The sequence below is a fragment of the Sturnira hondurensis genome, unplaced genomic scaffold (genome assembly GCF_014824575.4).
Source record: "Sturnira hondurensis isolate 20B ecotype Veracruz unplaced genomic scaffold, ASM1482457v3 Scaffold0002638, whole genome shotgun sequence".
Taxonomy (NCBI): Eukaryota; Metazoa; Chordata; class Mammalia; order Chiroptera; family Phyllostomidae; genus Sturnira; species Sturnira hondurensis.
In genome coordinates, this window is record NW_028075269.1 from 198896 (window position 1) to 215980 (window position 17085).

The 17085-nt window shown below is 39.4% G+C and overlaps 2 protein-coding genes across 6 annotated transcripts in view; both read right to left on the reverse strand.

Moving 5' to 3' along the window:
- Positions 1-640, reverse strand: part of TSG101 (tumor susceptibility 101) — a 37456-nt gene extending 36816 nt beyond the window's left edge. Inside the window, exon 1 of one of the 2 annotated variants that reach the window (XM_037040356.1) lies at positions 475-640. In XM_037040356.1, coding sequence (XP_036896251.1) covers positions 475-516 — 42 coding nt within the window. In that variant the 5' untranslated portion in view covers positions 517-640. The remainder of the gene's footprint in view (positions 1-474) is intronic. The other variant, XM_037040355.1, reaches the window with a different exon arrangement.
- A 3952-nt stretch (positions 641-4592) lies between these two features.
- Positions 4593-17085, reverse strand: part of UEVLD (UEV and lactate/malate dehyrogenase domains) — a 46230-nt gene continuing 33737 nt past the window's right edge. For all 4 annotated transcript variants that reach the window (XM_037040357.1, XM_037040358.1, XM_037040360.1 and 1 more), the window contains 5 exons: positions 16639-16809; positions 15473-15646; positions 8605-8671; positions 6108-6231; positions 4593-5315 (listed from right to left, as the gene is read on the reverse strand). In XM_037040357.1, coding sequence (XP_036896252.1) covers positions 5148-5315; positions 6108-6231; positions 8605-8671; positions 15473-15646; positions 16639-16809 — 704 coding nt within the window. In that variant the 3' untranslated portion in view covers positions 4593-5147. The remainder of the gene's footprint in view (positions 5316-6107; positions 6232-8604; positions 8672-15472; positions 15647-16638; positions 16810-17085) is intronic.

Consider the following 17085-nt stretch of genomic DNA (forward strand, 5'->3'; position numbering starts at 1 on the left):
AGGTATTGAGCTGTGTGAGGAATACAAAACTGAAAAAGACACAATCTCTGGGGGCCCGGGAGGGAAGGACGAAGACTGACGGATCCCTTCTAGCGTGGAGGTCTGCCCCCCATCGAAAATTAAGTACAACCTTCCCTTTTGTGTTTATAAAAACGAAAACGAAACCGAAAACTGTAATTCCCCACAGACTACTCCAAACTCAACCGGGAAAGAGGAGGGCAGGCTGCAGGTGGCTGACGGCCTCCGCTCCGTGCCTTTGTTGACGGTCGCCGCCCCCGACCTTCCCGGGCCCTGTATCGTGGTTCTGGCACTAAGCAACAGGGATCTGGGGGCTAGGGGGCGCAAAGGCACCCGAGGGCCACACTGGGGTTCCCGGCCCGCCGAGGAGGCTCGGTGGACCGGGTCGGGCCAGGCCCGTCCCGGCAGGGAAGGGGGCGGTGGGCGGGTCGGGTGGCGAACGCGTCGCGGCCTCACCTTGGACACCATCTTCTTGAGCTGGCTCTCCGACACCGCCATGGCGGCCACCTTGCGGCTTTTGTCCCCGTAGGCAGGGGGTCAGCCGCTCAGGGGCTACCCCCGGGCCTCCCCACACAGTAGCACACAGAGCAGCCCCCCACCCCCCCGCCTCTAACAACAGGAAGTCGGCCGCCACCACAGACCTTCCGCTTCCTTTACGTCACTTCCGAGGTAATCCCTGAAGCCGGGTTGGTCCCCAGCCACCTGGTGCTCCGGTGCGGTAGGGTCCCGGTGATGGGTGCTCCGGTGCGGTAGGGTCCCGGTGATGAGGGCTGCTAGTTTCAACAGTGGAAACTCTGGGCTGGGACAAGATCGTCAGGTGTTCACAGTTGCTCTTGGACTAGGGGAGCAGGTGCAGGGAGGGAAACATACACTGGGAAGGTCTTACCAATGAGCTTGAACGACTGATTCATCAAATGGGAAGGCACTGGACTGGGAGTCAGGAAACTCTGTCAGTGACTTGCCCTTGTCATTAGGAGGCAAGTGCATGTTTAGCTCTGGCTGTAGTTTTTTAACAGCTCTAAGATGAGAGGCTAGCATTAGATGATGCCCAGGGTCTCTCTGATTATCGGGGTTTTTGTTTGAAACTTAAAAGTTCTTAATACTACATTAACGAGGTAAAGTGCAGAGCCTGGTTTCACAGAAAGCATGGCAGCTATTTCTTCTCCAGGAAACCTCTCCCCTGAGTCAGAACTTCTGCTCTGAACCCAGGCATAAATGATAACACAGGATGCATTTTACCTCGCACTGTATTTGTGTCCAAGTCTTTGAGGGCAGGCTCATCTTCAGATGCTCATTGCTGTGTGCATTACAAGAGAACTTGATCTTAATCGAATTTCTACCACCAATAAGAGTTCTTAATAGTCATTTATGAAGAACTAGTCATGTTGGTCATTGCACATCACCCGTTTTAAGTACAATGTCATTAAATATAGTGTAAAACTTGGTTTTGATGATGTATGGTAATTTGGATGATTTTAGCCTAGTGCTAATGAGGAACAGGCTGTAGTATTAATTCCCTTCTAATGGCACCTCAGTGAAGGTCACATACTCAGAGGTCATAACTGAAACCACGTGGAAGCATTATTACAAATTGCTGCACACACACACCAACAATAAAAATTATTCCAATAGGTATCTTTTTTTGAATATGGACATGTTAGTAAAAGCACAGCTCCAGTCAAACAAAACTGCATGGCAGTCTATCTTGCCACTGTACCTCTTTTATGTCTTTAAAAGCAATGTGCTTTTTAAACTTTTTTTATTCTTGTTAAGTACAATCGTCTCCAATGTGGTTTTCAGATTGTTCTTAGAGCCACAGCTTACTCAGGAGTACCTTCACTTAGAGCAACCTTGCTTTTATCAATTGAGGGAGTGCGGGTAATATATTGTTTTAAAAATTTTCTTGCTAAAAATAATCTTTTTAAAGCTTGAAAACAATTCACAAAATCCAGTCTCTTCATTTTGCATTTACGATACTTAAAACACACAAAAAAAACCCCCTAAATATCTGGGAACCACAAAATTGTATGAAAGAATCTTCCTCTTGAATCTGAAAAAACTTCCTTCCATTCATCAAATTAGGAATCTTCTGAGATTTTAAAGTCAAAGTTTATTTTATTCGCTGTTTTTACAATGTAAAACTGGAAAAATACAATATTTCTGCTACAATATCAAAGAATCACTTTAATTCAAGCTCTACTAAAAATCGTAATAAGGGACACTGCATGATTTTGGGGAAAAAAAGTGAAACTTAATAATAGCAGCATCATGAATGTCAATTATCACCAAATCATAGTGAGGTGGTGGGGGTACTGCTTTTCGACTTTTATATGGAATGTAGACAACATGATTGATAATATTCGACATTCGAGGAGCTATCTGATAGAATTACTTCTCTATCATGGGCTGTAGGGGACTGGTTTGTTTAAGTCTGGCAAATGTGACTCAGCTCTGTATGGAAAACCTACAGAAGCAAAGTGGTGGGCAGGAGCCAGACCTTCAAACCGAGTTTTCCCGTGGGAATCAGGCCTAGAAAATGCATACAGACCATTATGGCTTGGTCTTACTAAAATTCCATCACCCTGGTCTAAAACAACAAATGTGTATTGTCTGTCATCAGGGCACTATCCAAAGCGTGTATGAGTCTTCCCAAGGACAGAGCTAATCAGCTCATCACCATTCCCCTCTGCATGTTATTTTCATTTCCTTGATTGTACTTAAAATGTAGATAATAATATTCTATGTAATAGATAATAAATCTTTCTCTGACGTAAGACCGCAGGAAAACAATAAAAGCCTGTCTAGGCAAGGGTCGACGCGCTCTCTTCTTGAGGGAGTGGCAGAGGCACCCATAGGCACTCTCCCCTTGAGAAAGTAGCCGTGCCGTCCCCTTTTTCTCCACAGTATTGTTGTCGCCTGTGCATTTCTCATCGTCAGCCACAACAGGCGGACTCTGCTGGCCGGAGTCCGCCACAATGGGCTGTTACTCTTCCTTAAATATTCAGATTCTAACACAGTACTTAGAATAACAGATGTTCAGTAGGTATTTGTTGTACTGACATGTTTCTTTTATAATTAATGTAGTGGATTCTTGGCAATTCATCTTATATAATACAACATCTTGCAGTTAAGTTATTGTTTAAGAGCATATTAGATAGTAGAAATTACCTAATTTCTCGTTAGATATCTGATATTTAAAAAGGCTAGTTGTGTTTCTAAAAAGCACAGCAATTGTTCTTTCAGTTTTACTTTCCTACCTCATGCAAATGGGCAATGAGGATACATTTTTAGAGTAACACTGAAATAATCTTTCCATCTAGTGAACTTACACAGAACTAATGCTCATCTCTTCAAGTGTCTAAGGTTTTTATACTAGTTAATTCTGGTTAAAATCCTTCCAAGCATATTAAATACTTTCCCACTTTCTTAAACATAGGATGTGATACAATTTCGCCTTTCCTTAATGATTTAAGCTCATCTTTATAAGCATCTGTTATTATACTAAATCAACATTAGTTTGACTGTTTCCTCTCTGTCTAGGATGTATCTCCCCTTATGACCACTGGGCTCCTACCTCTCTCTGACCAGGTATGGATTCACTTAGGATGTGCTTCCAAAGCACCTGGACTTCTTCACAGTACTTACTACACCTTCAATTGCACATTTATTTGTGACATTTGATTATTATGTCTCCCATACTGAATTACAAGGAACACAAGGGCTTGTACCTAGTCCAGGTTTGCTTACCACTGTATCTGCAGTACCTAAAAATGCAGTGCCTGCTACATAGTGGGCTCCCAGTCAATACTATTCTGAGTGACCAGATAAACACACACCTACTCCCGTGCATACCACCCACCCCCCACACCCCCTGCTACTTGCTGAGGGCAAGTCTGGGAAGTCTTGGAATTAATCTTTCTAAAAACTGTGTTGGAAAAAAGTCGGCTCCTATGTGAGAATGGAAGAGTAGAGAATCCCAGCTTTACTCTGGTGGTGACTATTTTTGCTATTAGGCCTTTTCCCTCTTCTAGTAGTTAGGAAAAAGAGAAGTTACATGGATAAACACCCTTTAACCATGAGATCTTGGTCACTAAAGCTCAATTCCCTGCTCTATAACATGATGATAACAGTCCCCACCTCGATGGGCTACTGTTGAAGATTCAGTAAAATAAAGTGCTCATCACACTGCCTGAAATATAAGAAGTGCTGATGTTATCTGTCACTCTTAGTTGCATGCCACCTTAGTGACAACAGGGTATCTTTCACATGTGAACATACTGCTGTTGACCCAGCATCAAAGTGGACAGACTCCAATCATTTCTCTGGGAGTCACTAAAGGGTCTGCTCAGATAAACCAGTCCATCCACCCTCTCCCCTTCGTGTTTCAGCTTTAAAGTAAACTGCTTGGCTTTTGTTCACCATCAAAATGCACATTTCTCTATGATTCTACTAACATTACAGTGAGTTTATGATAGTAGAGATCTGATATAGTCCAGAAAGAGATTACAAAAAATTTCAAAAAGGACAGTCCCAATGGAAGTTAAACTATACTTCGTCTTCATATATTCAAAAAATTTTCACTTTCCCCTTTATTATTTTAAAGTACACGTAAATTCTTTCCCATATTTTGGTAGCTAATTAATTAAAGAGGGCTACCATTACTGCCACCTGTATTTTAAAGAGGAAACAACACCTTGAACTGTGGATCCTTTGAATGCACGCCTAGCACAGACTTCCTAAATCCAGAATGGACCTTCGGCTCATCGCATTTACTGTAACTGTCAGGGAGTAATGGTCTTCTAAAAACGTATTACTTTCAAAATATTCCCAAAGTGCTGAATGTGCTTTTAGTTGAGAATACAGAATTTTACCTGACGCATACTGCAGATAGTGTTTATCTCTGCTACAGGTTTAAAGAATGATATGGGTATCCCAAGAACAATCAAGAAAATTGGATTCCCCCTCATTATGTAACTCCCTAAGAATTTAAATTACAAAACTAACCAAGAAGCCATCTACCTTAACCAAGTAGTTTGTAAGGATAAGTAATAAGATACAGAATTTCTCAAACCAATACGTGTTGGCAAAACTAAATGACCTTTCCTTTCAGGTAACTCTGTACTTCAGACTCAAAGTTTTAGCTGCTGCTGGAGATCATAGAGCGATGATGCGCTGCCTTGGAGCTTCTCAGTCACTCTGTCCTCTTTCACTGTGCTTCTGATGACTTCAGATACCCCACTGGTTCCAAGGATGCAAGGCAAACTTAAAAACACTTCACTATTTATACCATAATATCCCTGAAATGAATAAAATTAGATTATAATACAGCCGAATCACTGCGAGAAGTTAATGTCATAAATATGGTTACTTTCTTGCTTTCATAGCCCTGGTACCAAGTGATACAGTTGAACTTTAAAAAAAATGGTTCAGTGTTTTCTGAACTCAAGCTAGTGTTTCAGAAATTGCTCGTGAGACAGGAGGGACTGGTCAGAAATGTGTCCTTTGTGGGAAGGGAGCTGGCCGCCTGCAATACGGGGAGCAGAACGGGGGGGCCAAGGCATCAGAGTAGATTCCCAGGGAGGGGCACAGCCTGGGCCCTGGGTGCAGTCAAACACAGTAATCTGTCTTACATTTTCCTTTCCATGTTTTATTTCTCCTGGTACTCCTAAGTTTTCTAGAAAATTTGGTTAAGCATTTGTGTCTGGTTTTAGCTGTGCTTTAGGGACTTTACGCTTGGGATGAAGTGGTAAGGACATGCTGAACTGGAGAGTGCAGACTGATGACCAGTGCGGGTCTGGGGTGACCTGGCTGCCGAAAGTGGTAAATGCAACTGCAAGTTGTTTCTGGAACACACGAATGCTTCTTGGGAATTCCCTAAAATTACATGGGGGGAGGAGAAACCCAGCAGGAGTCCAGAATTCCCACAGCCAAGTGGGACAGGGCTTAGACCGAGCTGTCTCCTCCCAGATGTCACTCTAAAAGCTGGTGCTACTGAAGACGCTCGGTTACAGTGTGAATAGCACCTTCTCTGGTTTTATACTAGTAACAAAATTTTAAAAATATGATGAGAGAATGAGAATAGGAATTACCTTTGCTAAAACTGATACAGAATGCACTTTCTTTTTATCATTTATAAGACTGTCAACCAGGTCAGCTACCGATAGTCCAACAGACCAGGATCTTTGACCTTTTTCCCTCAATAATTCCATGGCTCTAGGTTACAAAAAAAAACAAAAAACCTCAGAAAATGAACAAAATACACATTTAGTTTTACCTTCTAGTTAAGGTATTAATTACATATTTTTATAATGCAGAAATAAGAGCTATAGAATAATTGTTAGGAAAACCTATAGATAAACTAATGATTAAGGTTTTTCTTAAAATGTCAAACAGGCAGCTCACAGAGGGAAATACAAATGGCCTAATAACACAAAAAGATGCTCACCACCACCATTTAACTAGATATGAGTTAAAACAATAAATACACCAGTTTTGCCCATCAAAATTGGCAAATATTAAAAAAATTGGTCACTACTTGACCCTGGCTGGTGTAGCTCAGTGGATTGAGCTCGGGCCTGCGAACTCCACGATCGTGGTTTGATTCCCAGTCAGGGCACATGCCTGGGTTGTAGACCAGTTCCCAGCAGGGAACTCACGAGAGGCAACCATACATTGACATTTCTCTCCTCTCCTTCCCTTCCCCTCTAAAGAGAAATAAATAAAATCTTTAAAAAAATTGGTCACTACTTTTAGAGAAGCTACAAAGAAACGGGCATTCCCGTAACTGCCGGTGAGAGTTCCCTGTTAGGGGAAGATCTGGCACACCTGCCCTAGAAATCCCCCTTCTAGGAACCTGTCCTACAGCAACGTGCTCAAGTGTGCGAAGATAAACCAGTAAGTATGATTGCCTTGCTTCAGACAGAATTCTGGAAAGAATTCATCAGAAGTGACTGGGTAGCCCTTGCCCGACCTGGCTCAGTGGGTTGGGCGTCATCCTGTAAAGAGAAAGGTCGCTGTTTGGATTTCCAGGAAGGACACGTGCCTGGGTTGCCGCCAGGTCGCAGGTTAGGGGCGTGGGAGAGGCAGCAGATCAGTGCTTTTCTCGCCCATCGGTGCTTCTCTGCCTCTCTTTCTCCCTCCCTTCCCTTCTCTCTGAAAATAAAAACTAAATAAAATATTTTTTAAAAAGTGACTGGTTAAATAGATAACTACCAAATATAGTGCCATGTAGCTCTTGAGAAGGATAAAGTAGATTTATATGTATGATATGGAAAAAATGTCCAAGATTTATTACTAACAAAACAAATCAAGTTATAGGATAATATAAATGACATAAAAATAATGATAAAAATAATTTTAAAAATGATGTCTACAGAAGCACTGTAAAAATATTTGAACATATGGGCATTTAAACAGTTAAAAGTGATAGCTTCTAGAGAATGTAATTACCCCAGCTTTTCACTTTCTATTTTATAGATGTCTACAGTAAAGTTTTATAATAGTATACATTCTTCTGTAACTAAAAAAAAGATATAAATTTAAAAATCATGTTTGAATTTCTTTTAAAAGCTGTAAAGAATATATAAAGAATCAGGTTAGAATGGATTATACAACATATTATTCTTCTCAACAAAAGAATATTCTTTGCAGTGGTTTTATTCTAAAAACCATAAGCTGAAGGTTTTGGGGGGAAAGGATTTATTTATTTATTTATTTAGTTAGTTAGTTAGTTAGTTTAGTTAGTTAGTTAGTTAGTTAGTTATAGAGTGAAGGGGTGGGAAGGAGAAAGAGACAGAGAAACACCAATGTACAAGAGAAACATCGATCAGGAACATTGACTGGTTTTGCCTCTCACACCCCACCAACCAGGGACCTGGCTGGCAACCCAGGCATGTGCCCCCACTGGAAATGAACTGGTGACCTTTGGGTTTGTGGGACAATGCCCAACCCACTGATCCACACCAGCCAGGGCCATATACTGAAGGTTTAAAAAGCTAAAAATCTCCACCACTTAGACTGCAGAAAAGTATGTCATTATGTGATGGTGAAAAAAAAAATGCCATGAAAATATATAGAGAGCCCAACCTACAGACCCCTGGAAGGCCTCTGAATAAAGCACAAGATGCAAGGATGTATGCTTCAACACTTTGTTTTTGCCTGAACTTACAATATGGCTTATCCATCCACGTTAGACTAATTTCTAAATGCATTTATGAGTGATTAATAAATATATATTCATTTTTAACTGGTATGCAGAAATTCTCTTCTACATTTCAGAAAATTCTCAATATCCTCAGATGTTTAGATATAGAAGCAGTAAACCTCTGCCTACAAATCAGGAACCTGTTCTGCCCTTTAAGTGCCAAATGTGTATCTTAAATACAGTTTGCAAAGCACTCTTGGATCCACTTTCAGATAAGAAATCAAATAACAGAAACACGGCTCCTTTGAACTTTCGGATCTGTCCGTACTAGCTAGTTCTGTCCACGGGAGCCTCGTAAGCACATGCCGTGTAAACAGCTCTTGTGTCAGCAATGAGGGACAGGACTGTTAGTTGGAGAAACCCACAGTCACACTCAATGTTACCTGCTGGACAGCTGCACCTGAGCATTGTTATGACTCATTACTTCTTCTTGGCCATCCCATTTGGTCACTGGAAGTAAATGAAAAATTAATTATATTTTGTCAGTAACTTTCACAGGATTAAGATGTGACAAATGACGGGGGCGGGGCAGGGCAGGGCTGGGAATACAAGAAAGAAAACTGTACTTGAAAAAGAGTTAAATAAAAAATTTTAAAAAAGATGTGACAAATGATTGTGTGAAGTCGAGGGTATTAAACATTAAATAAACAATTCCCCCCTTCTAGCAATAGCTACATTTTCCACTGATGGCACTGGTGTATTATATTGACTGCCTGTGGTAAGAAAGACTTTGAGCTGGGATTCACATGTAGACTTTGGGGATCAAAACACATGATCCCCAAAGTCTACTTGTAGCCCACTCACCTGTCCTCTCTCATCAACAATAGTTCCCCAGGGCCATTTGGCCCTCTACCAATGCCAAAGAAAGCTTTCTTTCCTTAGCAGGCTGTGAATAATTGGACCTCAAGTACTGCAAACATGTGACATTTGTTCAGCAGGGAACCACAAAGACTAATCTCTGTCACCAGGTGGGGAATAATTTGGTCACCTGCTCTGGACTAGATTTCCATGGTGGTTAAGACAGGTGAGGTCCTGTTTTCTGAGAGCATCTTCAGTGTTACGCATTTCCTCTACTACACTAATTTTAAAAACAATTGAAAATGCAAAGCTGAGCAGGTGAACTCAATATTTATATCACATTTTAACACTGAATTGAAAATCAACTTTTTTTCAAATTAAGTTAAATTTACTTTTATTTTTCTATAGTTGAATAGGTCATTTTTTTAGTTCTCAGTACTTTTTTAAAGTTATTTTATTGTTGTTCAATTATAGTTGTCTGCATCCTCCCCCACTACTCCCCCCAACCCCAGCCAAACCTACCTCCCTCCCTTGCTGCCACCCTCCCCCTTGGTTTTGTCCATGTGTCCTATATTGTAGTTCCTGAAAACCCTTTCTCCCATTGTCCCCTCCCCCTCCCTCCAGCTATTGTTAGATTGTTCTACATTTCAATGCCTCTGGTTATATTTTGTTTGCTTTTTTCTTTTGTTGATTATGTTCTAGTTAAAAGTGAGATCATATGGTATTTGTCCCTCACCATCTAGCTTATTTCACTTAGCATAATGCTCTCCAGTTCCATCCATACTGTCGCAAAGGGTAGAAGCTCCTTCTTTCTCTCTGCTGCATAGTATTCCATTGTGTAAATGTACCACAGTTTTTGATCCACTCATTTACTGATGGGCACTTAGGTTGCTTCTAGCACTCGGCTATTGTAAATTGTGCTGCTATGAATGTTGGGGAGCATAGGTTCTTTTGGATTAGTGTTTCATGGCTCTTAGGATATAATCACAGCAGTGGAATTGCTGGGTCAAAAGGCGGTGCCATTTTTAGTTGTCTGAGGAAATTCCATACTGTTTTCCACAGTGGCTGTACCAGTCTGCACTCCCACCAACAGTGTACTAGGATTCACTTTTCTCCACATCCTCTCCAACACTTGTTTGTTGCTTTATTATGGCCATTTGGATTGGTGTCAGGTGATATCTCATTGCAGTTTTAATTTGCATCTCTCTGATGGCTAGTGATGCTGAGCACCTTTCATATGTCTCTGGGCCCTTTGTATGTCCTCCTTAGAGAAGTGTCTGCTCAAGTCTGTTGCCCATTTTAATTGGTTGGTGTTTTTTTGTCTTCCTGAAGTGGAGTCATGTGAGTTCTTTATATATTTTGGAGATCAAACCCTTGTCCAAGATGTCATTGGCAAATATGTTTTTCCATATAGTTGGTTCTCTTTTTATTTTAATGCTGTTTTCTTTAGCCATGCAGAAGCTTTTTTATTTGATGAGGTCCCATTTGTTTATTCTTTCCTTTATATCCCTTGCTTTAGGGGACATATCAGAAAGTCAACATTTTTAAACCTTTCTAATATTCGCCTGTTTCTCATCTGTGTGAAGACATTCTTTGATACAAATCTTCATTTGAGTAAGAAAAACAAAAACACACTCAGATATATAAGACTATCTTATGTTTAAAATACAAGTCTCTAAACTGCATTCAAAATTAGGCCATTTAGAGATGTGCCAGTGACAAAGACCACCAAATGTATCCAGATGCCTCCCTTCCTCAAACTGATTATAAGCTTCTGGGGTGCAGGGACCATTTGTTCATCTTTTGTGTCCTCTCACACATATTCTTTATCGTGGTAAAGAATTTTCAGGAGAGCCCTTGCCAGTGTGTCTCAAGTGGTTGGAGCATCTTCCTATACATCAAACGGTCAGGGGGTTTGATTCCCAGCCAGAGCACATACCTAGGTTGCAGGCTCACTCTCGGTTGGGGTGTATACAGGAGGCAACCGATCAATGTTTCTGCTTCTCTTTCCCTCTCTCTAGCCCCCTTCTAAAACATGTTTATGTTTAACATGTTTAAACACATTTATGTTTATATGTTCAATAAACATTTTTAAAAAAGAATGCTAGGAGATAATACAGAACTGATCTCACAACAATCCATAATTGTATTTTGCAACAAAGAGGAAGGCATACTTGCATTAAATAAGTTGAAAAACACCAAAACCAAAAATTATTTTTTGAAAAATATAAATGAATGTGTACAGATTGAGGGACTTTAAAAACGGTTTTACATGAACAGAAGGATTATACATGACTTATTTTCCAAAAAAATATTGGTACATTATTAGTATATTCACAGTATATAGGAAATTGAAGGAAAATGTTAAATGAAATACAGCCTTTATATACCTTGGAGAGATGAATAAAAGGGGAAAGGTAGGAGTAAAAAAAGACAAAGGGCACCACACCTGGGAATTAATTATGAGTATTATTACCATTGTATATTACACAATGATTGAGTTATTAATCTTTCCTCTCTGAGCCATGAGAAAAGAACACTTGGAAAGAGGAAGAAAGTTTCACTACTTTCCAATGTCCAAATGTTCACATTTGCTTGTGACAGTCGTTAGAATTTTAAATTAAGTTTAGATGGACTTAATTATTTCATTTTTTGTTCATTTACTGCCCAGCCCTTCAAACTTCCTAAATGTAAATCCATCCTAGTTTAAGGAACCAGTTCAAATATTATATCTAATATCAATCCTAATCTTTCTGGTTCGGCTTCTCAAGAACAGTAACCCTCTGAATCCTAAAATTTTAATGAAAAACGACCATGGAATAGCATTTTTCCACCACATATAACACCTACCCCTTGGATAAGATTGATGCCCCAAGCAAATGACCAAACACTGTGCTGAGGTCCAGCCTTGGACTTCTAAAACACCACTGGAATGAGTGATCTGCAGTTCACATGTGATTTCAGTATCACAGCTAAAAATAGCAGCTCCAAAGTCCACGTTTTGCTGACTGCCTAATTTGGTGAGGCATAATATGAATGACTTTTGGTCACAAGACAGTGTCAAGATCATTCATTCATTTGAAACTAAAATGAATCTGAATCCGAAATTCATTCATTTCAAGATCATTCATTTCATTCATTTATTGCGACCATTCTAAGGAACTTACAGTCTCAGTGGGGTGAACAGACAGGTAAATATGCAGTTATAACTTAGTGTGATAATGTTTATAATAGAGGCACAAACTTACTGAACCAGGAGAATTCAAGAAGGCTTCCTGGGAGAGGTGACACCTAAGCCTAGTCTTGAAGGGCAAGCAGGAGTTAGTCAAGTGAATGAATGTTCAGGGAAAGAAAGCATCAGGTACAAAGGCAGGGAGGCATGAGTGCATGAGCCATTCAGGAAACTGCAAGGTGACCGTCTGACTGGCACAGATCGCCTGGCAGAAGGGCGGTGAAGCTGGGGAAGGAAGCAGGAAACAGATCCTAGAGGGTCTTGTATGTCATGTGACTGTAGTTGTCATTTGTCTCTGAAATACTTGGAGAGAATAATTACACACCTACTATTCTTATGTTTCCAAACCCTAATGTTGCTTTACTTCAAAGTGTAGTTTTACATGTCCTTCTGTCAGTTTTCACCACCATCTTGCTGATGACTGCAGTGACAGCTACCACTTACTGAGCACTTACTCAGTGCTAATTTACTGGAGTAAGTGCTGTAGGTAAATTATCTAATTAAGTTGCAGCAAGCAAAAGCACAGCTTTGGAGTAGATCAGGGTTCAAACTCCAGTTTTGCCCTTACTAGATGCCCTTACAAGCAAATTAGTTTTCAGCTTTCTCATCTATTAATTTGGAAAACCGCCATGTCCTTCTCAGGGTAAGATATGCAAACCATGTAATACACATAATAGCTACTCAATGTAAAATAATAATTATAATTGTTCTTGTGGTCGTATCACTTTAAAATATAGTCAGTTTATAGCTACACATAAAACCAGCAGAGGGAGCCTCTAACCCATTTCTGGCTTCAGGGCCAACCTAAGTGTACCTACCCGAGGACATAACTTATCTGTGAAACAAAGCAGAAGACAGGATGAAAAACAACCTGGCAGTGGTGTCTAGAGGGAAGACAGGGAGCTGGGATGGGCAGGACATAAGTCAGCTTCGGTGGTATCGGTAATGGTCTTAATAATTGAGTGTGGATTTATATGTATATTCTAATATTATGTTTTAAAACACACATATACATTATATGCATTCTTTTACATGTGTCAAATATTACATATTATACTTTGAAACCCCAATTCACATGCACCTACATCCCTCTATTCTAGTTCCCATTCTGTCCCATTCTCAGGACAGAATTACCATACCCTTCCTTGTGCTTTCATCCTACTCCCTTGGACCTGTCTTGAAGCTTCCTAAAGACAGGGTTGGGTTCTTACTCATCTAAATAGCTCTAATAGCAGCCAACGCAGTGTTGTAGATTTAGTTATTGTGATATCATCCTTTATTTTCTCTGTACAGTTTGTGATATTAATGCAACCATATTGTGAAATGTTCTATTTCACTAAAACATTGCCATTATATGTATATATACACATATATGTTTATATGTGTATATATGCATATATGTGTAAATGATAATATATTAGATATTATATATATTTATATATACAGATATAAATTACTCCACATTATATGTATACATGTACATATGTATATATATACATATGTATGTATGTAGTAACCATTTTCGAGTCATACCAATAAATAAAACAGCAAGGTAAAGAATAATGTGTGATGTACATTTCACGCATGCACCTGTCTATTCACAAAACATTTCTCTAAGATTACATCAGAAACAGGTAACTGTGATTGCTTTTGGAGAAAGGGAACTGGGTGTCTGGCATAGAAGGGACATTTTTTCACTGTATATCTTTTTGTACTATTTAATTTTTTTGCTATGTGAATGGTATGACTTTTTCAACTAGAAGAACAGCTTAATAACTTACACTTTTAATAAGGAGAAGGTGCATATACGAAATTCAAACTGGATCAGGATAAACAGCAGTTTCACAAAAGAATAAACATTATGAGACAATAAATGGTTAATCACCATGTAGCAAACAATAACTTTTAGCTCCAAGGAATGAAAAAAATCACTGTGGAGTGAGGTGATCAGGAAAAACTTCAGAGTGCAAATAAGGGGGTCCTGACTGAGAGCTTGAAGGATGAGGTTTAAATATGCTGAGAGGGAGGGAAATGCAGTGGGCTAGGTCCCTGTGGCTGAAGCGAAGCTCTGGCCTGGGGCTATGAAGCACGGGACCGAGTTTCAGTCCTTCTTTGACAGGGAAAGCTACAGGCTCCCCAGGAACCTCCACTCTTACCATCCTGCGCCTATTTCTGGCTCCCTAAGTAATTGATGGTGCCTTGGTTCCCTTTCAGCTCTTTAATGACATGACTACCTCCATACCTATAATTGGGAAAGAAAATTAGGGCTATATTTTGGGATTCCTTGAATGCCAAGCGAAGGAATTTAATAGTATGGTCAGAAGAAGCCAGTGAAATTTTTTGAAAAGAGGAATATGATTTAGGAAAATTGAATTAATATTTGAAAGCATATAGTAAACACTGTGTAAGTTTTGGCTAATACCATTATTAATTTGGTAGACTAGGGGGGAAAGAGAAAACTAACTGGGAGATTTGCAATGATCAGATAAGCCAAAGATTGACATGGACCAGAACTCAAATAGAATAGCAAGTAAAATTCAGGTCTCAGGTTTGTTTAAACCCCTGAACATTCGTTACTCTAATGCATCTGCTCCAACTTCTTGTTCACTACCCTTTTCTAGGGTCCTACTGATTAGTGTTTAGTGTCAGATGGCATTTTGAACCTGGAAAGTATTTCTGCTTGAATTACATGGTCAGGTTTTATAAAGATTTATTCTATAGCCTGACTCTGGCAGTGAACTTTCTAGGTAAGCAGTACAGATTTATGTAGATTTAAAATACTGTTGTATTTCACTAAAATAATTTTCTTAAAAATTATACAAATATTACATATCCATAATGACAAAATTAGGAAACATAGAAAAGTACAGATTTTTAAAAGTTACCGCTAACTCAGACATAACAGCTGTTAACATCTGACATCAAAGCATACAGAAAGCTTAAAATTTTAAGAAAGTTTTGAGGAAATATAAAACCTGACTAAGGAGGCTCGCCTAACTGTAAATTTACAGAAAAGTAAATACAATTATAATAACAAGTTTGAGGTCTCTATTCACAACACAGGTCATGTAACAAAGAAGGCACTGAAATGTGGAGCAAAAACCAACTAAACTCCACAATTCTTGAGCCCTGAGATATGTCTGAATATCATGGCCATTATCAATGGCCATGCCATTATCATGGCAGGTTATCAATATAACTAACAAAAATGTATTTCTTACCTTTGTCTTCTCCCTGCTCACCAATAACCCATACTGGGTTTCCTGAAGTTTGTGCCTTCAAAACATTTTTAATAATATACTGTAATCTCTGTGAATCCAGATTGCATCCAATTCCAATCACTCGAGTTGCAGGAAATGCACTCAGTTTCCACGTCACGTAGGTCATGACCTCCACTAAATATTGCACATAAGAGGAACATGTAAAGATTTTTAAAAATATACTTCTAGCCTATTTCATACACAAATATTTATTATTTTACTAAGTATATTAGAGCTTGTATGTACTCTTATTGGATCCTGAATACACAATAAAGCATAATATACTTTTAATGTATATTAAAAACATGAACAAGGTTCCAGCACAATTTAACATAACTCTGCTGCTAGACATAAATTTTTAAGAGTGGAGAATAATTTCCTAGAATCATTAGCAAGAGGATCAAATCCGGGTACAGAAAATCAGAAGATTTTTTTTCATTGGTCAAGTTCTCTTTTACAACTATGTTGGGCTAAATTTCTATCTTTAAATTAAAATATTGACTTGCATACCACCACTATGCAGTATAGGAACAAAAACACAACTGCTTTCTTCTTCCATGCCAAAGGATGTAAGGAATTAAAGAGATCAGTGTCCCACAGCCAATGACTATAGGAAAACAAGTGAATGCATACCATACTCCTATATTGGGAACATTAAAAAAATGCGATCACCAATTTGAGTCCAGTACCACCCCTAACTCTTTGAAAATATTTATTTTTAGATAAAACACCTTCAAACAATTTAAAATACAAAATGTTAAAAATGTACTCTGGCATGCTCACTAACATTTTATGACATTTCAGAATTAACAAAAGATCTTTTGCTTAAGTCACTGCATTTTTCTCTTGGGAGTTTATTTTCTCACCGAAGAAAGCATGGCTAACAACCTGGCACATAGTAATAGCAGTACTACATTAAAAAATTGTGATTTGTAACCTTCTAGTTAATGTCAGCCATAAGAAGTCACTGGATGACAGGATACGGAAATACTATATTGTTCATTATGAGAGCAATTTAACTGAATACCCTAGTTGTCCCTTTGTAATCTAGTCTTATGACTTTTATCAGTAATGGCAATTCTACTGATGCACTGGACCATCAAATTCATTTAAAATGAAAGCTTTACCTGGCTGAGACGCAACAAGCAGGACACTGTTTGGACTATAATGTCCCAGAGCTGGGACGAGGGCTCTGAACATATCCACATTTCCCTGCACCACATCAAGGTAGGACTGAGAATTTCCCAAAGAGTTAACTGTGAAGATGATCACCTTGGAATGAGCAGAGGCAGAGGGATCTAAATGAATAAAAAGAAACAGCCTGCGGTCAAAATAGAGGGTTTTTGTTTGCTTGCTTGTTTTTATAGAGGGAGGGAAAGGGAGAGAGATTGAGAGGGAGAGAGACACCAATGTGTGAGACACAACTGGTTGCTGCTCACATGCCCCCAACCAGGGACCTGGCCTGCAAATCAGGCATGTGCCCTGACTGGGAATTGAACCAGTGACCTTTCTGTTCAGAGGTGGCACTCAATCCACTGAGCCATATCAGCCAGGGCTCAAGATACAGGTTTTAT